Genomic DNA, 27,336 nt, shown 5'->3' with positions numbered 1-27,336 from the left:
GCCTTTCTACCCAGCAGGTCCAGGGGTAGGGTTTGGTCAGGGACGCTGGAAAAAAGGTAAGAACAGACTAAAGGCTGAAAGCTCTGGTTCTTTCCCTGCGCTGGGGAAAGGGCACAGGCGGGGAGTCACAGACCAGGATCACTGCGACCCTACTCTGCCACCGGCCTCCCATTCGACCTCTGGCAAGTCAGATCCCACTCTGAGGCCTGCTTTCCCATCTGTATAATGGGCAAACGGACTCCAACGTCACTAGAACTATGACCAACAAGATGCTCAAATATGGAATGGGGGTGGGGGGCGGAGGGTAGCGGTGAGGGGGTGGGGTTGGGCGGGGCCAGACGCTCCACCTGCAGGGGGAAGGGAGGGGAGGGCGCAAGGGGCAGGGGCGCCGGCCTCCCTCCCTTCCGCTGCGAGGGGCAGGGGCGCCGGCGGTAGTCACGCGCCCTTCGCGCCCAATCACCGGCGTCTGCCAGGACGAGGCGGACAGGCGGGGGCGCGCCGGGAGCCACTGCCAGCGCCACCCCTTTCCCCGTCCTCGCCCCTCCCCGGGTCCCGCTCACCTGCCCCGGCCGCCGCCGCCGCCGCCGCCGCCACAGCCGCCGCGGGTTAAACCACGGCCTGCGCCCACACTTCCGGGGCCCGCAGGCCCGCCCCCTCCCGCCGGATGTGACACCCTTCCAACGTCCGGGGCTGGGAGCGGGGTCCACGCCGCTGTCCCGCACCACGCTGGGAGACCCGCGGGCCCGAGTCACCACGGTAGCGCCCCACCCCGCCCCCCTCCCCAGCACACACACACACACACACACGCTCAGCCACCCCGGGCCACACCCACGGGCGTCCTCGCGAGACCCCTCCCGCGAGCGGCGGACGCCCGGCCCCGCCCCCCGCAGGCCTCCGCCCCGCCCCTGGAAGGGGACCGCCCATTGGGCGGAGACCCGGCCGCCCAGGGCGAGTGCGCCTGCGCGGGTTTCCCGCGGTTCCTCTGGTGGCCGGGACCAGGGCTCTTCTGTTTTACCGGGCTTGGCCTTGGGCAGGCTGCTCTAAGCGGCCGAAAGGGGCCCGAGAAGAAAGGAGTGGAACCCCAGCACCTAGGGAACGACTTAGGTGGTCTGAGCTCGGACTAAGGGGCCCCCAAGCCAACCACACGCCCACGGCCGTGACACCAGTCAGCTCCAGGCCGGGAGTAACCACAGACCTGTGTCCCTGGCAGAGAGCAGTGCCTGTCAGTCTGGAACTGACTGGCGGGTTTTTCAAAACAACTCTTGAGTAGTTTCCCAAGTAACCTGTTTCCCAAGGCCCGAGATTGCACTTGTAGCCCATTCTGTGTGCGTAGCGCTTGACAGACGTCCTTATACAACCTCACTTGCCCAGAATCCCCAGACCGATGACCTGGGAAGAAAAACCCTGATGCTAGCTGGTGCTCTCTTCCCTGGGCACCGTGTACTAAACGACCAGACCTGGGGGTGAACCCCATTTCCTGTTTGGCTTCTCAGCGGGGTCCATGATTGCAGCTTTGTAAAAAAAGGGATCCCAGGAGGAGAGCTTCTTAGACCAAGGAAACCGTACCACCCAAAATTGGCCACCATATTAGGTGTGGAATTAAGACCATCGTTGCTAGTGGTAGAAATCCAACTCTAGGCCACCATCTGCAAAATGGGAATTATTGGGTCACATAACTATAAAGTCCAGGAGCTCGATAGCACCAGGCACAGCAGTATTCAAGGTCCCATCCTTACTTGGCTCTGTTCTTTCTTTTGGGATATCAAAATTCCTTTCAGCAGAGAGTCTCAAAACTTCGATTTCAAATTATAGAGAGAATGGATCTGATTGGCTATGGTAATCGCCATTGTCCCTATTGGGCAGAGCCTCCTTCCTCTTTCTTGCCACCTCGTAGGCTGCCAGGTAGCAGATGGATTAAGGACCCTTGGACCAGGTGACCACGCAGCGATCGCCTCTAGAGGGCAGAAGGGACGGTGAGGAAGACAGTCTCAGCTACTGACTTGCGTGAGTAAGTTGGTTTTTGCAAACATCTCACTTTGAACACAATGTCAGAGTGGCTCCCCTTTACAGCGCCGTCAGATAGCTGGGGTGACACTGTTTTCCGAGGGGTCGGGAGGACCGAGGCAGATGACCTTAGCTTTGTGTCGTAAGACTTTTGTGCTATATAGTTTTTAATCTTGTGCATATATTACTTTGGTGGTAAAAAATTAGAAAACACTAGGATGGATTAGCTTGAGTTTATATTTAGCAAGCCTTTCACCCACTGGTACTGTGTTGGCAGGTGAAATCCAGACGTGATGCCTGGAGCTAGAGTAGCCATCTTGAGCTGTGAGGTGACCGGGGAATGGAGGCCATACTTGGAGGCACAACAAAGCAGAAGGACCCTGAGCCCTGACGCCATGGAGCGTCGAGACACTGCTGGATACTCACGTCTGGACTTCCACAGGAGAGGGAAATAGACCACCCTGGGTAAGCCACTCTCGTTTCGGGTTTGCTGTCACTCGTGCCCTTCAGGTTTTAGACTCCACTTCTGGAAAGCCCCTCTTGTACCCCCAAGGCTGGGTAAGTGCCCCCTTGTACGTTCTTCAAACACCCCACACCCTTTCCTGTCTCAGCATTTGCCACATTTTTCTGTAATGGACCATTCGCTCCCTCCGGAGAGTAATTTATGTAAGGATGGGCAGGAACTGTTTTATACATCATCTTCTGCGAATGCTAGAAACTCCTGAAGCAATGACAGTAATAACCTGTGAATGTGACAGACACAATGATTCTATCCAGGGGAAATGACAAACTGCTCTATACTTTCCCCATCAAGTAGGTCATTGCCAAGTCATCCAGGTTTGGGGCGGGGGGGACGGCTGAATTAGCAAAGATAGAGAATTAGAGCAAAGGAGGGAGGGAGAAAGGGAGGGAGGGAGGAAAACGTGGCGAGTCGTCTGAGGCAGGTGGCCCCAGAAGAGGGTGCTCTTCCTACCTCGTTTCCTCCTGTTTTCCACTTCTGGCTCTTTTCAGCTTCCCCAGGCTCAAGCCCACCCCGTTCGGTCTTGGTGTCCTATCGCTGGCACATATGTCCCTTATCCCGTGCCTCAGTTACATCCAATTTCATTCATATTTCAGAGTGAGCCTGATACATGCAAAAGAGAGGGAGAGAGAGAGAGAGAGAGTGCGCGAGAGCAAGAAAAGACAGCTCCGTATCCTTCTCCCGTTCTGTCATTCCACATACATTCACTGCTAAGAACTGCAGACACAGGGGGGTCTGGGTGGCTCAGTCGGTTAAGCGTCCGACTTCGGCTCAGGTCACGATCTCACGGTTCGCAAGTTCGAGCCCCACGTTGGACCCTGTGCTGACTGCTCGGAGCCCGGAGCCTGCTTTGAATTCTGTGTCTCGGGGAAGTTACATTTTTGGTGGGAATTTGAGAGGCCCAGGAGATGTCTCTCCCCCAAGATATCTCCGTCCTTCAGATGATCTTCATCCAGCACAAAAAAATATTCAAGTCCAGATATTCCTTGTGTTTCCTCTCCACCCCCTCCTACCGAGGGTGGGTGGGTTGGTTGGACTCCTCCGCTTGGATCTCGTTATGCTGGTTGACCGGATGGAGAAGTGATGTGAGCAGAAGTGAGGAAAGCGGAACAGGCAGGTCCGAGTTTGAGGTCAGACGAAGAAGGTGTTTGAGAGGCCGAGGTATAGTGGGGGCGAGGATTCGGGACCCGGTTGGAAAAGCAATTTTTGAAGGAAGCTTTGCCGCCTGGCATGCATAATCCCCAATTCGGGCTTCAGGAGATCTTCGGTGAAGACTCCGTTTTTTTTTGTTTTTTTTTGTTTTTCCCCTGGACTTGCAAGTCAGATTGGTCTGGCTGGTTTCTCACTCGGGCTCCTTCCTCCTGGCGCCCACTCAGTGCTCAGCAGATCCGGCTGTACCCCCCCCAGAAAGGAGTCGTGTCTCCAAGGCAGGGGCTGGTAGCTGCCTACAGCGTTACCCCGTCTCTCGTTTTCCTTTAAAAATAGAGTAGGGGCGCCCGGACGGCCCAGTCGGTAAAGGGTCCAACCGACTCTTGGTTTGGGCTCAGGTCATGATCTCGCGGTTTATGAGTTCGAGCCCCGCGTCAGGCTCCGTGCTGACAGCATGGAGCCTGCTTGGGATTCTCTCTCTCTCCCTCTCTCTCTGCCCTTACTGCTCTCTCTCTCTCTCTCTCTCTCTCTCAAAATAAATAAGTACACTTAAAAAAAAAAGTGTCTAAAATAGAATAGAGTATATTTTATTGTACAGCAATGTGTCCAGTAGCTAAAAGGACAAACCAACCGACAAAAACCCCTGCATTTCCCAACAGCCTTTGCTGCCAGTTATGATGGTGACTTTGTGTAATAAGCAGAAGGATTGCGAGGAATTACTTGGAAGGCTGCTTTAAAGGAGCGGAGTCAGCTGGGAGGTGAGTCCTTTTGCCTTCCCACCTTCTTAACTGCTGCCTTGATTTCATATGTGATGGCTAGAATTCTTCTAGCTGTGTTGGACCATGAGGTGTCCTAGAAAATGGAAACCATTCAAACTCTGGATGGCCTACCTCCAGACTGGTTTGAGTGGGAGGGGGAAAAAAATCAAGTTTTATCTTCTTACGGTTATTTTAGGTTTCTTGCAACGTGTACCCAAACTTAAACCTGATCTGGCTATCATTAATACAGTACACCTTCATTAGTATTCTGTGGGGTTTGGTAAATGAATTTATATTTTACAAGTTTCTTTATGATCCTGTTCCATTTATGCAGAAACCATATATATACGAATATATATACTGATGCACCCTTGTGCCAATGCAAAATTGTGATTAGAAACATGCCTTCTTAAAGGTATAGCTTTGGGATTTTTTTTTCTTTTCATTTTTTTTGCTCTTGGTTTCCTGACTTATTAACAGCCTAGCATATATCCTTTCATACGATCTCATCCAAATCTGTATCTACTGGCCTTGGGGAGGCTGAGGGGCAGGGTGGGGAGAGCTAAAAAAGAGTAAAGTATAGGCACGTGAATGAAGGGTGGTGACCATTATTGCTCATCATAAATATTCTAGCCAGGTCACATTACCCCCCCCTCCAGCCCCCACCCCAGGTTTGCCATGACTATGGAATTTTCTTTGGCCACCGCGGTGTGCACAATATGTCACTTCCAGGTAGAAGCCTTCGCGAAGCAGGGTCCTGTTTGCCATGCATCCCCTTCCCTTGCATCAAGAGGGCGTGACTGTGATGAGCAGGGTCCCCTGCTAACCCGTGTCACATCTGAGTGCGCGATAAATCTTAGTTGTGTTGACCCGCTGAGATCTGGGGGTTGTATGTCTTCACAGTGTAACAGCTTATCTGCACTGAAACAGGAGGGCTTAACAGGGATGTTGTCTCCTTCTTCCTTTATTAAAAAAAAAAATTTTTTTTTTAACGTTTATTTATTTTTGAGACAGAGAGAGACAGAGCATGAATGGGGGAGGGGCAGAGAGAGAGGGAAACACAGAATCAGAAGCAGGCTCCAGGCTCTGAGCCATCAGCCCAGAGCCCGATGCGGGGCTCGAACTCACGGACCGCGAGATCGTGACCTGAGCTGAAGTCGGACGCCCAACCGACTGAGCCGCCCAGGCGCCCCTCCTTCTTCCTTTAATGATCAAACCCCTAGTCTAGGGCCACCTGGACGAAAAGACTAAAGAGGACATACATTTCCTAACCTGTCTTTCACCTAAAAGGACCCCTGTGACTTCATTTCGCCAGTGAGATACGAGTGGAAATAATATTTACAACTTCTGGCTGTGTCCTTTAAGGAACAGGGCATGTCCTGCTTCCCCTTGTCTACTTCCTGCGAGCCAGGATGCAGATGTAATGACAGGCGCTGGAGCAGCCACATTAGACCAAGAGTTAAATATCACGTGTTGAAGGTGGCATGGCAGCAAGAAAGAATTTGAGTCCCCATCACTGGGGAGCCACCTGGACCACTGCACCGGAGAGAAATGAAATTGTATTTTATTTAAGCCTGGGTTATGTAGGCCTGGGTTATGGAAGTTGAGCCTGTAACCTGGTACCCAACCCCTGTGTTAGCCTTACTTGGACAACAGAGTGTGAAGAATAGAAACCATATCTCTTTCCATGGACTTAGGAACATGTGAGATCCCTGCCCTCCAGAACATGTGGTCTAGCAGGGATATCAGAAATTCAAGAAAGGGCAAAGCCACGTGGCAGAGAAAACTTCAGGGCGCTCTAGGAACACACAGGAGGGAAACTTAAATAAGTCAAGGTCCTGGTGGGTTGCCTGAAGAAGATCGTCTTAGGTCAGCCTCCCCAGAAGTAGCCCCAAAAATGTGGTGTCATGTATAAGGAATTTCTTTCAAAGTTGCTCTCAGAGAAACCAGTGAGGGACCAGGGGAGGGCAGGACAAGGAAGGGACAAGCCTGTTCCCACGGGGAACTCTGAAAGGTTAAGTCTCACCTCGAAAATGCCCAACCCAGGGGCACCTGGGTGGCTCAGTTGGTTGAGCGTCCGACTTCGGGTCAGGTCATGATCTCGCAGTTTGTGAGTTCGAGGCCCGCGTCGGGCTCTGTGCTGACAGCTCAGAGCCTGGAGCCTGCTTCAGATTCTGTGTCTCCTCCTCTCTCTGCCCCTCCCATGCTCAGGCTCTGTCTCTCTCTGTCTCTCAATAATAAATAAACGTTCAAAAAAAAAAATTTTTTTTTTAATTAAAAAAAAAAAAAAAAAAAAGAAAATGCCCAACCCAGGGGTGCCTGGGTGGCTCAGTTGAGCATCTGACTTCGGCTCAGGTCATGACCTCACGGTTTGTGAGTTTGAGCCCCACGTCCAGCTCTGTGCTGACAGCTCGGAGCCTGGAGCTTGCTTCAGATTCTGTGTCTCCTTCTCTCTCTGCCCCTCTCCCCCACTCGTGCTCTTTCTCTTTCTCTCTCTCTCTCAAAAATAAATAAACATTAAAAAAAAGGTTTTTTTTTTAAGAAAAAAGAAAATGCCCAACCCGAGGCAGGGGAGCTCCCCGCAGCCGTCTGAGGGCCACCCTGTGCCCGCGGAGCCGCTGTAATAGATCCTCCAAAGCCAAGTCGCAGATGTCACTAGAAACAAAAGCACACCAAAGCCAGGGAGGATGCCACCTCAGACAACGTCCGCGTGCTCTACACCCCCTCCGCTCTCGCCAGCATCGGATCAAGAATCCCACCAAGGGGGGGTGGGGACGCCTGGGTGACTCGGTCGGCTGAGCGTCCAACTTGGGCTCAGGTCGTGATCTCACAGTTTGTGGGTCGGAGCCCCCCATCGGGCTCTGCGCTGACATCTTGGAGCCTGGAGCCTGCTTGGGATTCTGTGTCTCCCCTCCCCCTCTGCCCCTCCCCTGCTTGTGCACTCACTCGCACGCTCTCTCTCCCTCTCTCTCAAAAATAAATACATAAGCAAAATAAATAGGAAAAAAAATAAAAAAGAATAAAAAAAGAATCCCACCGAGGGGAAGAGCCCCTTCGAGACTCTAGAGCGAGCCATTCTGGGGAAGCAGGGAGGAGCCTTCAGCTGGAGTGTGTATCATCTCAGCATTTAAATCCCCACCTTCCCCCATACGCACATTCATACACACTGACATACTCATTTACACACTCTGTTCCTCACACACCCACACACACACACACACACGCCAGTTTTTGAAGAGCAGGAAGCAGGGAATGGGAATGGCCACTGAGGAAGTGCCCAGTGAGACGGGCTGGGCTCTGTCTCCAGCTTGGGACCCCCAAGAACTGTGAGCCTCGGGTCCCGTCACAGCTGCTCATACTTCCATCCTCACTGGCCACCCGATGGGCCACGATGAGGCCCCAGGAAGTCAAACACGGCTCCCCGGGCCCCGGGACCGGGACCGGCTGGTGACAGAATAAAAGGACAGCCTCTTGGGGCACCTGGGTGGCTCAGTCGGTTAAGCATCTGGCTCTTGATTTGGGCCCAGGTCGTGATCTCACGATTCAGGAGTTCAGGCCTCACATCGGGCTCCGCACTGACAGTGTGGAGCCTGCTTGGGATTCTCTCTCTCCCTCTCTCCCTCTCTCTCTGCCCACCCCCTCTCAAAATGAATACATAAACTTAAAAAAAAAAAAAAAAAAAAAAAAAAAAGGACAGCCTTTTCTCCAGGCAGCAGACCCCAGGCAGACCCCACCAGAGAGGGGGTCAGGCAGCCTTGGGCCCGGAGGCCCACAAAGCAGCCTAATCCTCCCAGGCAGGACGGACGGCCGCCCCAGAGCCAACATCACACAGCTAGTGAGAGTCTGATTCTGGCCTCAGGCGTGGGCCTCACAACGCCTCTGAGTTCCAATTCATTTTCTCACTCAGTGATTTCAATCTGGGCTGACCTGGGCCAAGGCCTTTCTGTTCTCTGGGCCTTGATTCCTGCCCCTGCAAAGCCAGGGATGGAACCAGATGGCCCCTCAGTCATGATGTTCCACTAAGAGACAGCTCCTTCTTAACCCCCGAGTCCCAGACAGGCTCCCCACATATGGCAGTGTACCCGGCATGGATCTGCATCCAAAGAACATAACCGACTTTATGTAATGCACAGCACCTGGCAAGGGTCTAAGCACCTACGCATATTCATGCATGTGGCTCTGTTAGGATTGGTGATGAACCCATCACGCTGGTGATGAAAGATGGTGAACGTGACGCAAAGGAAGAGGAAATAACTTGTCCGAGGTCACACAGCTCGTCAAGGCCACGCTCGGATGTGAGCCGAGTCCCTCTGGCTCCAGCACTGCGTTCTCAGGCACCGTGCTCTGCTCCCCCTCATTCTGTAAAACAGTGTCTCGCACATCCTTCGATTTCTCAAGTTCGGTCTTCTCTCCCTTCCAGGCCACGCTCCCTCCCCCTCCGTGGAATCCAGTGAGATCCGCACACCTGTGTGGTGTCAGAAAAAAGTGGGGGTGGGGTCCAGAAACACAGCTCGCCCTCTGTCTCTGGGCAGGTCACACAGGGCCCCCCCTGCCCCGGACGAGGGCCAGTCCCACGGGGTCCCGCCAGCTCCTCTCAAGGCCACATGCGCAGCAATCAGACCCCGGCACCCCCCTACCTTCGATCAGAAATTCTGCCCCCTTCCCGCAGAGCTGAGCGGGAGGAGAACCAGCCCCCCCGGGGGACACCCCCGTGTCCCCCAGAGATGACTGCCTCCTCCTTTCCATCCTGGGACTTGCTCCTCTGTCCACCCTGCCCCCCACACCGCTGGGTGCTCTCATTTAACTTCCAAACACTTGGCTGCGGTGGGAGTTCTTTCGGGGCAGAGCTCCTGTCCTACCGCCGCGAGAACAGGAAGGAAATTCACATTTCCAAATATTACGCCAGCAACTTTCTGTGCAAAGTGCTTGGCAAATAGCTTAAGTGACAACGAGAAGTTGATAACAGAAGTGGTTCTAAAACTCAAGCGAAATCTGCCTTCCCCACAGTTTAAACTCTGTCCCGTTCTGCTGTGAAAATTCGCCACAGAGGAGGCCTAGTCACTTGGTTCTGAGAAAACCTTTTAGATCTGAGGTTGGTCCTTCCGCCTCACGAGAGTCTGGATTGTCCAGGGTAAACAGCCCCCCAGGATGTCTGTGGCCTCTCCCTCTTTCCCATCACCCCCCACTACGCCCCTCCCCGTGACCTGTCCATACACCCGCCCCCACCCGTTTCCACAGCCCCCCTCTTCCCTCTCTTGCAGCCTCTTCGTGTTCCAGCCTCCCGTTCCTTTTTACTCCTTTGCTTTCCACGGCCTAACAACATCGACTCACCTACTCAGCGCTGCCCATTGTGCACAGGATAAAAATTCCACGCTCCTGAACACGGCATTCAAGGCCCACCCATGACCTGGTCTTTGCTCTTTCCCACGTCAGCCCGTGTGTTATTAGGGCTGTCCTCCAGATTTTTCGAATCTTCATTCTACACGCATGCTGGATTACACTTCCACCGTGGTCCCTTAAATTCAGGGCGGCCACGTGACTTGTTCAGACCAATGAAATTTGAGCAGTAGTGGCACACGTCACTCCCGGCAAACGTTGTGACGGCCACCATGCGAGCCGACACCTGTCCTCACCATGACAACCAGTGGCACTGCAGATGGCGAAGTCTCCAACCATCTGCGTCCCAGAGGGGTGACATCTCCGGTCACAGGGCCTGTAATGGACAGACAGGAAGAGCAAGAAAGACACATGATTTTTCAGGTTGCTTGTTGCTGTCCATTCTTTTTTTTTTTTTTTTTTTAATATTTAAAACAAATGTTTTCAACGTTTATTTATTTTTGAGAGTGAAACAGAGGGTGAGCAGGGGAGAGGCAGAGAGAGAGGGAGACACAGAATCCGAAGCAGGTTCCAGGCTCCAAGCTGTCTGCACAGAGCCCAACACGGGGCTCGAACTCACGGACTCTGAGATCGTGACCTGACCCGAGTTAGACTCGTAACCGACTGAGCCGCCCAGGCGCCCCTGTTGCTGTCTATTCTGACTGATAGCATGTGTCACTCGGGCCTATGACCCTTGCAATTCCACCTCGCCAGGTGACTGACAATCCCTTGAGCTCACTGGGAGGCTGGTGATGCCTTCTTTGATGTTCTCTGCTCCCTATGCCCATCTTCTCATCCATTCACCCTCCATGCAGTTCCCCCACCAGGAAGCCTTCCTCACTTTCCACCCAAGGCCACTGAAGGGAAGAAAAAACTCTCCTCTACCCTCAAGGTCTTCGAGCCCGACTAAGAACTCAATTGACATGAGGCAGATTAACAGGAGAAAAAAACCAAAAGCTTTATTACAAGCACGCAGAAACCCAATAATGAAATTGAGATCCAAAGAAATCTCAAGGCAAGTTTTCACACCTTTTAGACAAAGAGGCCATAAATCTGTGAGGAATGAACAGGACAAAGAAAACTTAACCTGGGGAGCTTCAGTTTGGAATCCTAAATGGAATTTGAGCCGGGGTAGTAAATTAGGAAGAAATGAACAAGGGTTGTTTATATATAGTCTTCTTGGAGCTGAATGTCCCCTCCCTGGTGATAAGGATCTCTTTAGGTCCTAGATGGAACTTGCAGTCCGGTGGATCTGGGTTCAAATCTTGGCTCTCCTACTCACCAGCCATATCTCCTGAAGGGAGTACCTGACTCTTCTGAGCCTCAGTTTCCTCATTTGTAAACTGGGGACAATCTCGGCCTCACAGGGCATCCATGAAAAGCACGTGGCAAAACGTATCCGGTGTCTCTGGGGTCCCTTGAATGAGTCAGGCTCTGTGCCTGGGAAACCGGAGAGGCCAGGGAAGGTCTCACTGAGGAAGAGACAGTTGAGGTGGTGGCTGAACGTGGAGAAGGAGACAGCCATGCAAAGGCCTGGGAGAAGAACATTCCAAACAACGGAACCGCGATCGCAAAGGCCCAAGGTAACCAAATTCAATAAATGGCTGCTTTTCCAGCTCCGGTCTTCCTTCCACACTGCAGGGGACACCTCGGCCACAGGTCGCCCAGCGTGACCTCATCACCTACCTCACTTGCAAGTTACCAGCAATGAGCGGTCACCCTCCTCCCCAGCACCTCCGAGGCTGCGTGTGTCCTGAGGCAGGACGATCAGGGAGATAGTGCGAAGTTTGCTGCAGGCCTCGGGCCGTGTGGATAAGCTGTTTATCTCCAGGGGCACAGCGGATGTCACTGCTACCACCACCGACTCTGGCTCTCTCGGTTTGCTTGTCCTCCTGGGCAGAACCTCCAGCACACCGATAGGGCCAAGAGGAAAGAAAACGCTCTGGTCTGATCTTCCCGTGTGATCGCGGGGCCGTCCGAGGTGGCTGTGCCCTCGGCCGATCTGGTCCCTCCATTCCTTCTCCAAAGATGGCCATGGGGCATCGGGATCAGCTCCTGACCCTGAGGCCCGGGCGCTGGAACTCAACCCGCAAGCAGTTGAGATCCAGGTAATGCCCAGCCTGTCCTTATGGGTCTGCCCTTTTCCTCCATCCGGATCCACACAGCAAAGTCCCCAGAGAGTGCGAGTGGTTTCATCCCCCATCAGGGCCTTCAAAGCTCCAAGGTCTGTCTGTCTTTTTTTTTTTTTAAATGTTTATTTATTTTTGAGACAGAGAGAGAGACAGAGCACGAGCAGGGGAGGGGCAGAGATAGAGGGAGACCCAGAATCTGAAGCAGGCTCCGCGCTCCAAGCCATCAGCACAGATCCCGATGCGGGGCTCAAACCCACGAACCGTGAGATCATGACCTGAGCCAAAGTTGGACGCTCAACCGACTGAGCCACCCAGGCGCCCCCTAAGTCTTTCTTGAGCATAGACAAGCCCCTTGAATGCAGGCTTGTCTGAGCCTCCTGACTTGGCTAGGCGTTCCCTAAAGAACGAATAAGACATCAGCTCTAAGTTGCCAAAGGCTGAGCAGAGGAGGCTCAGTGCTCTAAATTCAGGCCAGTGCCAGGCAATCCCGGGATTGCATGAACGAGGAAGGGGAGCCATGGGGCTCGGCCTGAGTCAGACGCTGTCTGTGTGACTGCCGTCTGGTGCCACTCCAGCTGGGGCCGTGCCCGCTGTGCCCGGCACCTGGGAGAGCCAGCTCCCAACATCGTCCTCCTGCTGCCCCCAGAGGCAGGTCTGGTGACGGAAGCAGGCCAGACTTGAGAAGAAGGGGGAAGGACTTCGGCCCCAGCAGCCGAGGACCTCCGAGAGTCGCCCACGGAGGCGACGGCAGTGGATGCCATTGAGCGTTCTCTGAGCTGTCCCCGCTCCGCGCCCTCCCAGCCTGAGGACCAGACGTCTGGAGTCCCAACGCTTCGCTAGCTTTTCTTTGGTGAGTCACACTCCCCAGGCCCCAGTTTCTTCATCTCGAGGATGAAAGGATCGGACTTTTTCAAGGACAGCAGACGGTCCAGACTGCACGCCAGTGCCGGTTAGCGTGACAAGTGGCTGAGGGGTGCGTGTTGCCCAGGACTGCCCGGCGGGGTCTGCCCTGGGCTCCGGGTGGGCAGGGGCAGACCAGGTGCCATGATGTAACTGCCACCCCTGAGCCGGAGGACCTTTGGGCCCTGCCCGGCAGAACATTCTGCCGCTCGGAATCTGTGGGCTGAGATCAGGTGGTTAAAACACAGATGTTACCGACGGGGAAGGTTGCGGCTTCTTCAACAGAAACTCCAGCTTAGGCTGATGAATCATCTCTCCTAAAGGAATAAATAGCGATAAAAGGACTCTGGGTGCAAGACCTGCCAGGAAGGAGAGCTCCATCAGATAATATTTTAAATGCTTTGCATGGCCTGCCCTTTTGCAGTCTGGCTTGAGATGATGCCGCCAGCGAGGGAGCAATCGAGGGGCCGCTGGCTGGGGCTGTGCCTCTTTCCCGTGGCTCACTAGCAGCGAGGATGGCTCTGTGTCACCTCTACATCTGGAGCCGGAATTCTCGCAGATAGGATGCCACCTCCCGCGTGTTTACGGGGAGACCCGCTGGGGCTGGACCAGGGGCAGGTCCCATTCCTTGCCTGGGCCTTCTTCCACACCCCGGTCCCTCCCGGTCCTTGCCCAAGCTGCCCTCCCTCCTCTTCCAAAGCGCCACACCCCCTCACCCTCCTTGGCTCCCGCCCTACCCAGGCCTGTCCCTCACCTTGCAGACGGCACTGAAGATGAGTCCGGGGAGGGGGATGCCCGGTTGGTTTTTTCTAAAAATGCACTCATCCACATCCAGGCCTTGTCGTGGCTCCTCAGAATCTCCAGTGGGATGGTCAGGCAGCCCCGGGGTGGGGGTGGGGGTGGGGGTGGGGGTGGGGGTGGGCAGTTCCCAGGGGAAGAGCTAAAGGAGAAGCAGCTCCCAGTGACCCAGTCAGAGGGGGCCGGCTCAAGTCTGCTCTTCTTGGGTCCATCGGGGTAACACTAAAGGCAGAAACCTCAAAATGTAAGGGTTGTGTGGGGGGGTTGGTTGTTTTTTAATTTTTTTTTAATTAATTAATTTATTTGGAGAGAGCGTGAGCCAGGGAGCAGGAGAGAGAGGGGGAGAGAGAGAGAGAGAGAGAGAGAGAGAGAGAGTCCCCAGCAGGCTCCAGACGGTCAGCACAGAGCCCGCCACAGGGCTCCAACTCACAAACCGTGAGAGCATGACCTGAGCCAAAATCAAGAGTCAGATGCTTAGCTGACTGAGCGGACCCTGCTTGGGATTCTGTCCCCCTCTCTCCGTCCCTCCCCTGCTTGCTCTCTATCTCTCTCTCAAATAAAAGTAACCTTTAAAAACATTGTTTGAAAAAAATAAAATTAAAAAAAAAACCTCCCTCCCTCCCCACCAGCCCACCTCCAAATACCATCATGTCGGGCATTAGGCTCCAACATGGGAATTTGAGGGACAGGGAGGGGGACACAATTCAGCCCATGGCAGTTACGCACATCTTTGTTTTATCTAGACCCTCGTTTTAAAGTTTTTGGTTATTCATTCATTTTTGCTGGTGTATTTTAAGGTACAGATTACCATTTCACTTTAAGACTATTGTACATCTCTAAGAGGTAAGGAATTTTTTTTTATTTTTTTTTAACGTGTATTTATTTTTGAGACAGAGAGAGACAGAGCATGAACGGGGGAGGGGCAGAGAGAGGGAGACACAGAATCTGAAACAGGCTCCAGGCTCTGAGCTGTCAGCACAGAGCCTGACGCGGGGCTCGAACTCACGGACCGCAAGATCACAACCTGAGCCAAAGTCAGATGCTTAACCGACTGAGCCACCCAGGTGCCCCAAGATTTTTTAAATATATATAACCACAATGCTGTTTTATCCCAAACCAAAGTACCAATAACTTTCATATTGTCTAATGTCCAGTCCATGCTCGAATTTCCCTCGTACTCTCAAAATGCCTTTTTTCAACAATTTTTTTAAAGCTTATTCATTCTGAGAGAGAGCCCACAAGCTTGAGTGAGGGAGGGGCGGAGAGCGAGGGAGAAAGAGCATCCCAAGCAGGCTCCGTGTTGTCAGCACAGAGCCGGATGTGGGACTTGAACTCACAAACCGTGAGATCACGACCTGAGTCAAAATCAAGAGTTGAACGCTTGACCGACTGAGCCACCCAGGCGCCCCTCTCACAATGCCTTTCAACGGTTTACTGATTTGAATTCGGGATCAGGATAGAAAGGACGTACACATGCATTGCATTTGGTTGTTGTCTCTTAAGACTTCGAATAAATAATAGTGTCTCCCCTTTGTATGCTTCCCCCAGATCCATTGTTTTATCAGGGGCTGCAAAGCAGCGATTTCTTCACTCTACCATTGCTTCTGAATTTAATTTCTAGGATGCTTCAGTAAAGAAGAACTTGCCTTTGCCAATTATTTGTAGTTACCTGAAATATACTTCACTCAGACAAAAATAGCGTAAATATCGATGATTATTTCCCTTTCTCCATCAATGATCAGACTAACGAGTCGGTGCCCTAGCAATGCCCCGTGGTGACAAATTAGATGCCGTATAATATCCCACGGACCTCATGACTTTTTGTATATTTGATTTGTTTCGATCAAGTTGAGGCGCTGCTCAAAGCGTCCCACTTTTGGCCAGCGGAAGCCTCTTCCTATTGATTCCTGAACCTTTGGACAGGATTTCAGTGATCTTTGGAGGCTCCCAACCTTCTGGACCTTCGAGACAATCCTAGGCTCACCCCGTGCATTTCTTGGCCCAGCCCTGGAATCGGCCATCTCGTCAAGAATCCCTGATCCTCTAATAAGTAGTAAATGGTATCTGGAGGCCACAGGCTGGGCCCCAGGGCAGTCTCCGCTATCGGGTTATCACTGCTCCCAGGCTTTTCACCTGCCAGAGCCGGGAAATACAGTTGATCCTTGAACAACACGGATTTGAACCACACAGGTCCACTTAAACTCCACTGGAGTCTTTCCAATACATACAGTGCAGGACTGAAAGTGTATTTTCTGTCCCTTACGATCTTCTTAGTAACACATTCTTTTCTGGAGCTTACTGTATCCTAAGAATACAGGATATAATACGTATAACGTACAAAACATGCGTGAATTGGCTGTTTATGTTCCCAGTGAGGCTTCTGGTCAACAGTAGGCTATTCGTAGTGAAGTTTTAGGGGAGTCAGAAGTTACATGTGGGTTTTCGACAGCCTGGGGAGAGGGGGTCAGCGCCCCTAACGTAAACCCCACATTATTCACAGGTCCACTGTACATATTTAGTTAGAGAAAGAAAAATAATTAATTGGTACCAACTGAGACTTCCAATTCAAGCTGTCACCAACTTGAGGACCGTTGTGTTCATTTGCCACAGTTTATCCTCAATGTGGGGGGACGTCTTTTCGGGTGAGGGATTCTGTGGAACATGTACATGGTTGCAAAGCCACACAAGAGAACAAGAAAAAATGTCGCTTCTGACCCTGCCTTTCCCTATTAGTAACGGTGCTCGTTAGTTTTGAGTTTCTTCTTCCACGGATTCTTAGTAAAAGTAGGCATATATGTGTATATAAAAGCAGCAAGCTACAAATACTGTTCTGTGTTCTGTTCTACCCTGTCTTTTTTTTTTTTAAAACAAACAATATACCCTTGAGATTTCACCCATCCCTTTCTTTCTTCCATCTGCATTATACCCCGTTGTGCGGCCACCGTGCAGCTCGTATCCACGCTCCCCTTGACCGTCACTTTGGGAGTGCTGCTAATTTTTTGCTTTTGCAAATAGTGCATGTAGCTTATGAGTACATCTTCCTTAAAAAAACAAAATCACGGGCCCCGAGGGCAGCACGTAGGCCAAGTCCCCAGTGGAGGCTTAATGCATAATCTCACTGCAGTTTCAACCTTCCCCAGAAATGTGGTCTTAACCGGTCAGTCAGGAATTCTCTGATGGGCCCTCTAGATCCCCTAAAGGAAGGTAAGGTGATCTTCATGATAAGACCCCTTAGTTTCCCCTCGAGGGAAAGCAGGCTTGCCTAGCACAATCTTTTTCTTTTGCTGGTAATTTTCTCGCCCCACCTGACTTGTAGGAAAAGTCTCCATTTCATACAGCTCCTCAGGGGCTCCCGTCTCTTTGCTTAGACAGGATGCTGCCCCATCCATGAATTGTACAGCCAATTAGATATTTAAATTTTACTCGGTTGAATTAACAAGTTGAAAAAGCCTGTAAAAGTCTTTTTGCCAATGTATCTTTGGGTGAGAGTCCTAGAAGTGGAATCGCTACATTAAAAAGGGGCATGTGTCGGGGCGCCTGGGGGGCTCAGTAGGTAAAGCGTCCCACTTCGGCTCAGGTCACGATCTCACGGTTCGTCGGTTCGAGCCCCGCGTCGGGCTCTGTGCTGACAGCTCGGAGCCTGGAGCCTGCTTCGGATTCTGTGTCTCCCTCTCTCTCTCTGCCCTCCTCCCCCGCTCGCACTCTGTCTCCCTCTCTCTCTCAAAATTAAATAAACATTTAAACAAATTTAAAAATTAAAAAGGGGCCCCCGCTCCATCTACTACCCAAGCCTGGGGACCAGGCCAGCATCCCACTGTTCTACTCAAGGGTCAGTCCTGGACAGATCTCACAGAGGAACCAACACCAGTGTCCTGGCAGTCCTACAGGAGCTGGAAAATTCCATTCCCTTCTCTTTGGCTGGAATAACACCAGTTTAATTGGGCAGCCCTGTTCATCTCAGGCTAAGCAGAAGCTTTTTTTTGCTTTCTTTGATTGACAAACTTAAAACTTAATTATTCCTTTGTGTGTTGGCTTGGCAGACAAAATGTTTCAAGGCATGAATCCTCTTGGGAAATTAAGTCAGGTGCTCAGCAAACAGAGGTTACCGGTAAGTTTGTTGGCTCATCTCTGACCCTGGTGGTCCTTCTTTACAAATGCTGGGTATTCCAAAAGATCTAAAAATGCTGATTGGGAGGCACGCACGCACCCCAATGTTTATAGCCGCTCTATCAACAATATCCAAGGTGTAGAAAGAGCCCAAGTGTCCGTTGACTGATGAAGGGATTAAAAGATATGATACAATGAAATACTACTCAGCGATCAAAAAGAATGAAATCTTGCCATTTGCAACAACATGGATGGAACCGGACTGTATTATACTAAGTGAATTAAGTCAGAGAAAGACAGATGTCATATGATTTCACCCATATGTGGAATTTGAGAAACTCAACAGATAAACACAGGGGAAGGGAAGGAAAAATAAGATAAAAACAGAGAGGGAGGCCAACCATAAGAGACTCTTAAAGACAGAGAGCCAACTGAGGGTTGCTGGAGGGGCGGTGGGTGGGGGGTGGGCTAAATGGGTGATGGGCGCTAAGGAGGGCCCCTGTTGGGACGAGCACTCGGTGTATGGAAGTGATGAATCCCTGGGTTCTGCTCCTGAAACCGATACTACACGATATGTTAACTAACTTGAATTTAAATACATCAATTTTTGAAAAGGCAAAGAAAACTAATATGGTGAGGATGTATTCAGTCTCTTATTCGTTCAACCAACGTGAACTGAACACCCCTTCAGTCTGTGCTCTACTCCCACCGCTTGGCTAGAAATAAAAACCTGTGCAGCCTACAGCCCACAGTTGCTTGAGGTCTGGTTCACACTGTGTTTGTGGGTCGGTTTGTTTTTAAGAAAATAGTTGCTCACATTTGAAAATAAGGATTTCACATCAATATCCAGGCTTCTGACCTCTCTTGAAAACTTGGCCAGGCTGGCATCATCAGCCAGATGTGGCAGCTGCTGGTTGGAACGGGGTAGAGGCTGCCCCCTTGTGGTGGGGCAGGGGATGCCCCGTCCAGCCCTTCCATTCGTTTCCCTCACTCCCGGATCTTGAGCGTGTGAGCCCTGCCCTACATGGCAAGCTTCCTGAACCCAAGGACCACTTGTGTCTTATTTGACTCTGACTTTCTAGCATACAGCCCAGACCCCAGCACACGGTGGGCCCCCAAGAAATGTTTGTTTATGAATAAGATCTCTTTTGGATGCACACATCACCTTTCTCCTAATATTAAAATGGTGCAGGGCGCCTGGGTGGCTCAGTCGGTTGAGCGTCTGACTTCGGCTCAGGTCATGATCTCACGGTTCCTGAGTTCAAGCCCCGAGTCAGGCTCTAGGCTGACAGCTCAGAGCCTGGAGCCTCCTTCGGATTCTGTGTCTCCCACTCTCTCTGCCTCTCCCCAACTCATGCTCTGTCTCTCTCTCTCTCTCGAAAATAAATAAACATTAATTTTTTTTTTTTTAATGGTGCAATCATACTATTGCTCTGGCCTAATCTCAACAGAAAGACATCCTAAGTGCCCTTGGTCTGTGCCATCCCATCACCTCAAGTCACTTGTATGCAGTGTGCTGTCCCTCAGTGTCTTCACTGTGACTTTTGACCCCCTAGCAATCTCCTCTCCAAATGAGGCTCCCAGTGCATGTACCTCCAGGACCCTTGGGGGAACTGCAGAAATCAGAAAAGTCAAGCATAACACCTGGCACTGGTTTTTATCACATTATTAGCAGCACCTTTATCTCCAAGACAGCAAAAGTCCCCGCTCTTCTAGATCTTGTGGTTTGGGCTTTTTGTTTTTTGTTTTTTGTTTTTCCAGCCAAGCCCCAAGGAAGAGATTACACCAGAAATCTCTGTATTCTGTGAATTTTCTAAATCCCCTCTTCACAAACACTGACGGGCTAAAGATCTTATCGGGGAGGTTTGTTTTTCTTATCAGGTCCACTTAGCAGCCCTCAAGGGGACAACTGGGACAGGTCAGAGCACATATAGCAAACAACTTTTGGTGGCCACTGCATGCTCAGAACCCGAGGAGAAAGCATGAAGTGGTTTTGGGTCCTTGGGCTGGTGGCCCTCTCAGAGTGCTTAGTCACGTAAGTACAGGGACTGCAGGTGGCATCAGCTCTCTTTCTGGGCTCTTTCTTGCCCTCTTATTCTCCTGCCCATCCATGGGTAGAGAAGAGAATCTAATCATTCCCAGACTGTCTTAAAGTTCAAGTCTCCCTTTATTGATCAGTAGCTTACCATGTGCACTTTGGGGCCCCGGGTGTCTTGGGGCAGGCCTGCAGGGTTGTACCGCTCCAGGGGTGCCAGTCATGTGAGCTATGTGACAAGGTGCTCCTTGGAATTGCTCAGTGCACAACCTGTGCAACTGCAGGCATGGTTCTGTCTAGGAACAGCATTTCTCCTGCATTTGTTTCTGGGTCTCTTCTCTGCTCTCTCTCCATTTCCACATGTCTATGTCTCTCTTATTCGTCTCTGTCTCTTTGGATGTCTCTGTGAATGCAAAATACTGTATGTTTTCCATTTTGAGTCCTTCTTGTTTCTCTACCCTCTTCATTTCCCTAATTTATTCCCCACCTCCTCACTTCCTCTGTAACCCCTGTCTTCTGGCTGAGCCCCGGAAAGAGATCAAGGGGGCTACTTGTAGGCCCAGGTTTGCCTCTAACAAGCAGTGCGACCACAGGCAAGTCGCACACTCCCTGTAAAACGATGACGACGATTTCTGCTCCACCTCCCTCCCAGGGCTTCTTTGACAAAGACACAGTAAGGTGACAGTAGCAACAGTGATGGCTGCCACTGTCGAGGCCTCGTACCAGTCAGGTGCATCCCAGCCATCCTTTTGCTTAACGCCCAAACATGCTACGGGGGGGGGGGGGGGATTATTGTCATTCCACCTTTTTGCAGGTGGGAAGGTGAGGCACAGAACGGCCGTATGGCTTACCCCAGATTACACAACAGAACCTGTATCCAAACCTAAGTTTATCGCCTCGGTCTTTCCATCGTGTTTGGCGGGGGGGGACCTGTCCTGATAGTAAGAGGACATCGTAAAAATGTTGGGAAAACCCCCGATAGCGTGACAGGCAGCAGAAGATCTGGCAGGTGCAGGGTAACACAGGGCAGGCCGTTGCTGTCTCTCATTTGTGTCTCTTTCCCAATGCTGGCATCCAGAATCCCTCTGACGAGGGTCAAGTCCATGCGAGAAAACCTCAGGGAGAAAGACAGGCTGAAGGATTTCCTGGAGAACCATCCTTACAACCTGGCCTACAAGTTCGTTGACTCTGTAAATCTGGACCTGGGGATATATTTTGAACCGATGAGGAACTACCTGGATGTGAGTGCGGTGGGGGGGGGGGCTCCTGCAGGCAGAAACGCTGGGGAGCGGGGACCCCGTTCCCAGGGGAGAAGGCACTCCTAACCTCAGCACTTGGCCCGTGGTGACCGGGTCCAGCAGTGACAAGGGGGCAGATAAACATCCATTTCAGTGCCAACGATACATCGTTGGGCACCTGTGAACCATGGTGCTTGGCTTGCGGGATTTTGTTCGTTCTGAACTAAGCAAAGCACTGAGTTATACTTGAAGGGCGAGCCCTATCTGATCAAACGACAAAGCCCACTGTGAACCCAGCCCGACACCCCAGGCAGAGGAAGTTCGGCCTCTACAGCCCCAAGAGTGACACCAGGAAAAAAGTTATTGAGCGCCTACCAGTGTGTGAGGTTACTGTTATTGTTGACAGAGAGTTACTGTCTCTTCTCCAGGGAGGCATAGCCCAGCCTGGAAGACAGACAAAAAGTAAATGAAGGTCCAGTAAAAGGGCCAGCCGCATGGTGTTGATATACATCTTGAGTTTAGAGGAAGTGGCCTGGGCTGGCCTAGGCGGGCTGCCTGGAGGAGGAAGCACTCAAGCTGGGCCTTGAAAGGCTGGAAAGGATTTAGTGAGCTGCAGGGGACACTGAGGAGCTTTTCAAACAGAGGCACTGGCCTGAGCAGAGGCTGTAAGGTAGATGGTTTCAGGAGACCCGGGACACCCAGTGGAGGCAGGCACCCTGGGAGTCAGGAAGGACCAGGGCCGCCGGGCCTGCCGTAACCACCCCTTCCCGGCCCCTGCAGCTGGCCTACGTTGGCACCATCAGCATTGGCACGCCCCCGCAGGAGTTCAAGGTCATCTTTGACACCGGCTCGTCTGACTTGTGGGTGCCCTCCATCTACTGCTCTAGCCCTGCCTGCGGTGAGTGCAGCCTTCCGACGCGCGCCCCCACCACCCCGTCCCCGGTCCTCGGCAGACTGGCGGACGCTCACCTCCTGTGTCTGCAGCTAATCACAACGTCTTCAACCCTGTGCGGTCCTCCACCTTCCGGATCTCGGGCCGGCCCATCCACCTCCAGTACGGCTCCGGGACGATGTCAGGATTTCTGGCCTACGACACCGTTCGGGTAACGTGGAAACCGGAGGCTGCGGCAGGCCGGCCGTGGGAGCGATGACTGCTTAGAGGACTAGATGTGGGGTCAGGTGGGAGCACCTGTCTTCCCCAAAGTCCCCCGGCAGCTGGCCGCCTGCCCTGTGGGGCTGCGTCCCTAGGGAGGTATTCTAGACGAAAGGGAGTCCCTTTCCCACTGGGAGGCAGCGCAGGGCTCACACAGGTGGGGGGTGTTTGGGAGGTGGGGGCGGAACTGATACGGGGGGCGGGGTCCGGGCTCCCAGGCAAAAAAGCAGGGGCCACAGGAGTGGGAGTGGCCTGATAAATGGGTCCTTACCCTCGGGGGCCTTTGAGAATCTAATAAAAGCCTTGGACTGCCTCCTCCAAAGCACCTGAACACACACGCACACACGCACCCCTTGGGTGGACACAGAATCCACAATGAATTGCGAGGGACACACGCCATTTCTGTCACCGCGTCATAGCAATGCCAATAAGACGGCCACCCTCCTCTCGGTTCCTTTTGTCCTCAGGTGGGAACAGTTTGGTCCCACTTCCAGTCTCGGTTTCCCCGCCTGTGACAAAGGCATGGCGTCACGGGGGAGCAGGTGTGCGTTAAAATCCCCAGCGCCACGCAGACAGAACGTGTGTGTCTGTTCCGGCGTGTTGCGGCCACCTGAGGTCCGCCCAGGGCACGGCCACGCCTCGGTCTCTCTCTGCGGTGTTAGTCGTATCTCCCTGCCCACGTCCGCCCAGCCCAGCCCCACGTTCAAATCCGTCCCCGGTAACACCCTCTTCTCCCGCAGTTCGGGGGCCTCGTTGACGTGGCCCAGGCGTTTGGCCTGAGCCTGAGGGAGCCCGGCAAGTTCATGGAATACGCAGTTTTCGACGGCATCCTGGGCCTGGCCTACCCCAGCCTCAGCCTCAGAGGGACCGTCCCTGTCTTCGACAACCTATGGAAGCAGGGTCTCATTTCTCAGGAGCTCTTTGCCTTCTACTTAAGCAAGTAAGTCCGGGCTGGACCGGCCCTTTGTCGAAAAATGGTAGACTATTTGACCCTAACGTTTCTTGAGACAGAGCCTAGTCCGGGGGTCAGCACACCATGGCCTGGGGGCCGTAGGTGGCCCACCATCTGCTTTTTGTAAATGAAGTTTTATTGGAACACAACCAGGCTCATTTGTTTCCATCCCGCCCGTGGCTGCCATTGCTCTGCTACGGCAACACCAAGCAATCGCAATAGATACCGTGCGGCCTGCGAAGCCTCAAATAATGACGCTCTGGCCCTTGATGGGAGAACTTTGCTGACCCCCGCAGTCTAAGTCCCTCATCTGACAGATGGGGAAACCAAGGCTCAGAGAGGAGCTTTGCACAAGGTTGCCCAGGCAGATACTTGCGGACGGCAGGACTCGATCTCAGCCTGTAGGATTCTCCCCCATGGTGTGTGGTCAAGTCAGATCTCCAGGCTCCGGTCTCCGGGCTCAGTAGCGGGAAAAACTGAAGTCCCCTGACCGGTTGAGGGTCTGGGAGGGGGCGGGGGCAGGGGAGAAGCCCAGACTCGTGAAGGACCCTGTTGACAGACTGTGTCTTCTCCACCCAAGGCTGAGTTTGACCCACAGATGTGTGTAGGGGACAGAGAGTATGGTGGAGGCTGTGGGTTCTAGGGGGGCCTGAGTTCAAACCCCAGAGCTGCTGAACCCCTCTGAGCCTCAGGAGTACGAGAGCCAGTCGAAGGAGAAGATTCATTCAACATGTATTGATTGAGCACCTACTATGGGCTGGCGAAGGAGGCAGCCAAGAAATAAGTACATAAAGAAAGGGAAAAGGTACCTCCGGATGGTAACTGGTTCCGCGGCAGCAACAAAACAAGGTGATAGAACAGACAGCAATGGGCGAGGTTGCAGACGGGCTACGGCAAAGGCCTCTCTGAGCTGAGACCTCTGCGATGGGAGAGAGCCGGGCCGGGGAGACAAAGTTCCAGGCAGAGGAGCACCTGAGCACCACCCGAGCACCAGCAAGGGAGCCGGTGCGGCCGGAGCCCTGGGGGAGGAGGGAGGTGGGAAGGAAGTCTGGCAGAGAGGCAGGAACAAGGCTCCCCTGGGTTGGGTTTTTTTTTGGGGGGGGGGGGGAGAGAGACAGAGCACAAGTGGGGGAAGGGCAGAGAGAGAGGGAGACGCAGACTCCGAAGCAGGCTCCAGACTCCGAGCTGTCAGCACAGAGCCCAACGTGGGGCTCGAACCCCCCAACCGAGAGATCATGCTCTGAGACGAAGTCGGATGTTTAACCGACTGAGCCCCCCAGGCGCCCCATGGCTCCCCTGGGGTTTTGCTCTAACGGGGAGCGGAGGCCTCTGGCAGGGGTTAGGCAAGGAAGAGACGTGACCCAATTTACAATTTTGGAAGCTCACCCTGGGGGTGCCCCGGAGAATGATGCCGTGGAGCGGAGGCAGGGAGGCCGGGGAAGAGGCTACATACAGCAGCCTCTTTAGGAGAGAGAGGGTGGCGGCTTGGTCTGGGGAGGTGGAGGCGGAAGGGGGGGGAGGCGGGAACAGAGCACGAGTCAGGGTATACGTTGGCGGAAGAGGCAGCAAGATGTGCCCATAGACTTGTTATGGAAGGAAGGAGAGGGGTCGGCAGAGCAGTTTCCTCCCTCACTAATATTGTTTGCGTGCTCCCAGGCCCCGCTGCATAATTTGCAGGAAGGAACAGTGCAAAACGAAAACGTGAGGGCCCCTGTTTGACAAGCATTGGGAACTTCCAGACAGGGATGGCGGAGATGTGGGGCCTCGCCGAGCACGGGGCCCGTAGCCCACACCCCGGGTGAGCCTGAGCGCTCGAATTTTCTGAAAGATGGCAGGCCAGACCTCTCTGGCCGACGCGTCCTCCGACCGCCTATCTGAGCGCTCCGATCGCTCGAGGGGGTCGGCCCAGGGGATGGTCAGAGCCAGCCCTGAAGCCGGACTGTCCGGCTTCGAACCCGGCTTCACCATTTCATCAGCCAGGCTTCAACCTCTCCGTGCCTCAACCTCCCTGTCTGTAAAACGGAGAGCAGAGGATGTGTGGACAAGTGAGCCACGATAAACACAGCCCTCAGACAGTGCTGCTGAGCTTGAGAAAAGCATCCCCCCCCACCCCCCGGCCCAGTTATCTTCCACTCACGATGAGCCCTTCCTTCTCCCTCCCACCTCAGAAAGAACGAGGAGGGCAGTGTGGTGATGTTCGGCGGTGTGGACCATTCCTACTACAGCGGAGACCTCAACTGGGTCCCCGTGTCCAAACGGCTGTACTGGCAGTTATCCATGGACAGGTAGGCCCGGCCCTCGGAGCGCCGCCCCGAGCGATGCCCACGCGGGCACACGCGCCCAGACGTGCCCGGACACCCGCTGCCCACGGGTCCTCACAGCCCCGCGCCTCCTGGCGAGGTCCTGACCAGGGAAGAGGGCCCAGGCCCGGATCTTGGAGTGTGAGGCGAGGGGCGAGGGAGGCCCGCCGACGTGGGGAGCTGAACTCTCTCGGGGAAGAAGCAGCGGCTGCAGGTCTGCGCCCGCCTGCTGGGGGGGAGGCTGAGACGGAAAGGGGATCAGAGAGACGTCCGCCAAGGGGAACCTCCATTTTCGCTGTGGGGGCCCCATCATGAGCCACGCACCAAATACGGGTCTCTCATTGTCCCTCGCTCGCTTCCTCTTCATTCGTTCGTTCGTTCGTTCGTTCAACAAACATGTTGAACGGCTGCTGAGTCCTGGTCTCTCGAGGGAGGCCCTGAGAATAGAACTTGCTCTTCCAGAGCTCACCATCTCACAGGGCAGGTGTACAGGAAACAAGTCACACAAATAAGGAATTACCCCCTTTGATGCATGCCAGAAACGAGGAAAAGTATGCCAAGGTGACCCAGAGAGGAGACCTGACCGAGTGTGGGCGTAAGACTTGCCTGAAGCTGGAAGCTGGAGGATGAGGAGAAATTAGCCCAAGGGAGTTGGGGTGGTTCTAGAAAGGGGCGGCAGCGTATGCAAAGGCCCTGAGGCCCAAGAGAGTTCGGTCCAGTTGCAGACCTGAAGGAAGTCACAGAAGGTCAGCAGGGTCAGAACACAGGGAAACAGCCGGCGGGCCTGAGCTGAGGGGGGGTGCGGGAGAAGCCGGGGAGAGGGGGGTAGCGAAGGGAGCCCGCAGAGTCATCCTCCGGCCTGCTTTGTCCCTCTGCCTCCCAGCATCTCCATGAACGGGGAGGTCATTGCTTGTGATGGTGGCTGCCAGGCCATCATTGATACAGGAACCTCGCTGCTGATTGGCCCGTCTCACGTTGTCTTCAACATCCAGATGATCATCGGCGCCAACCGGTCCTACAGCGGCGAGGTGAAGGGTCACGCGGCAGGGTCGCCCTTGGGCTCCCCACACATAGAAGGGTCGGCTGGGCCAACCTCCTCTCCCTCGCTTTCTCTGACAGTACGTAGTTGACTGTGATGCCGCCAACACTCTGCCCGACATCGTCTTCACCATCAACGGCATCGACTACCCGGTGCCAGCCAGTGCCTACATCCAGGAGGTGAGGAGCCCACAACCCCGGGGCCGGTCCTCAGATCCGGGACGTGCAGGAAGGCTGGGGAGCAGCCGGGAGGAAGAGCCCCCCCCCCCCCTAGAGGCCAAGCCGCGTCACTGCAGATGCCGCTGAGTGGCCAGGGAAGGCCCGCGTGGGTCCCCGGGAAGGCTGCCTGCAGGGGCTGAGCTCAGTCGGAAGGAGCCGGTAGGGGTGAGGGGAGAAGGGAAGGCATACTTTGCAGAGGGAACGGCCGGCGCGAGTCAGAAGGAAAGACCCGGCGGACCGTGAGAGCTGCAGACAGTTCTGGTTCCTGCGTGGGCACCCCACTTCCGCCGCTGCTGACTGGTGAGTGTTTCTGTCTCCTCCAGGGTCCTCAGGGCACCTGCTACAGCGGCTTTGACGAGAGCGGAGACAGCTTGTTGGTCTCAGACTCCTGGATCCTGGGCGATGTCTTCCTGAGGTTGTATTTCACCGTCTTCGATCGAGAAAACAACAGGATTGGCCTGGCTCTGGCAGTGTAAACACTGGGGCCAGCTCCAGGAAGCAACCGTGCCCACCCCAAACCCGCGCGCGTGTGCACACACACACACACACACCCCGCAGTCAGGGCATTCCTGCCCAGGGGCCGGCTTGAACTGTGTCTTCGGCTCTGCAAAGCCCTTCTCCCAGTGGAGAATAAAAGACCTCATTTTCCACGGTGCT

The 27,336-nt window shown here is 53.6% G+C and overlaps 1 protein-coding gene and 1 long non-coding RNA gene across 4 annotated transcripts; one reads left to right on the top strand and one right to left on the bottom strand.

The window, feature by feature from the left end:
- Positions 1-565: 565 nt before the first annotated feature.
- On the top strand, positions 566-27,336 carry LOC109246530 (pregnancy-associated glycoprotein-like). 3 transcript variants are annotated; one of them, XM_053899650.1, is made up of 11 exons: positions 566-756; positions 2,282-2,469; positions 4,272-4,431; positions 20,858-21,020; positions 21,798-21,915; positions 22,002-22,120; positions 22,911-23,110; positions 25,291-25,407; positions 26,306-26,450; positions 26,542-26,640; positions 27,003-27,336. In XM_053899650.1, exons 4-11 carry the CDS (start codon positions 20,883-20,885, stop codon positions 27,153-27,155), a joined length of 1,089 nt encoding a protein of 362 aa, XP_053755625.1. In that variant the 5' UTR covers positions 566-756; positions 2,282-2,469; positions 4,272-4,431; positions 20,858-20,882; the 3' UTR covers positions 27,156-27,336. The 3 variants fall into 3 exon arrangements, with proteins under 3 accessions (XP_053755625.1, XP_053755626.1, XP_019270117.1); XM_053899651.1 differs by lacking the exons at positions 566-756; positions 2,282-2,469; positions 4,272-4,431 and adding an exon at positions 12,086-12,789; XM_019414572.2 differs by lacking the exons at positions 566-756; positions 2,282-2,469; positions 4,272-4,431 and adding an exon at positions 19,666-19,779.
- On the bottom strand, positions 8,526-10,049 carry LOC109246532 (uncharacterized). Its single transcript, XR_002071396.2, has 2 exons — positions 9,763-10,049; positions 8,526-8,896 (listed from the first exon to the last, which is right to left on the bottom strand). It is a non-coding gene; the product is annotated as an uncharacterized LOC109246532 (long non-coding RNA).

Source organism: Panthera pardus, unplaced genomic scaffold, assembly GCF_024362965.1.
Source record: "Panthera pardus isolate Hobbes unplaced genomic scaffold, ASM2436296v1 HiC_scaffold_12, whole genome shotgun sequence".
Taxonomy (NCBI): Eukaryota; Metazoa; Chordata; class Mammalia; order Carnivora; family Felidae; genus Panthera; species Panthera pardus.
This window is presented reverse-complemented; position numbering and strand designations above follow the sequence as displayed.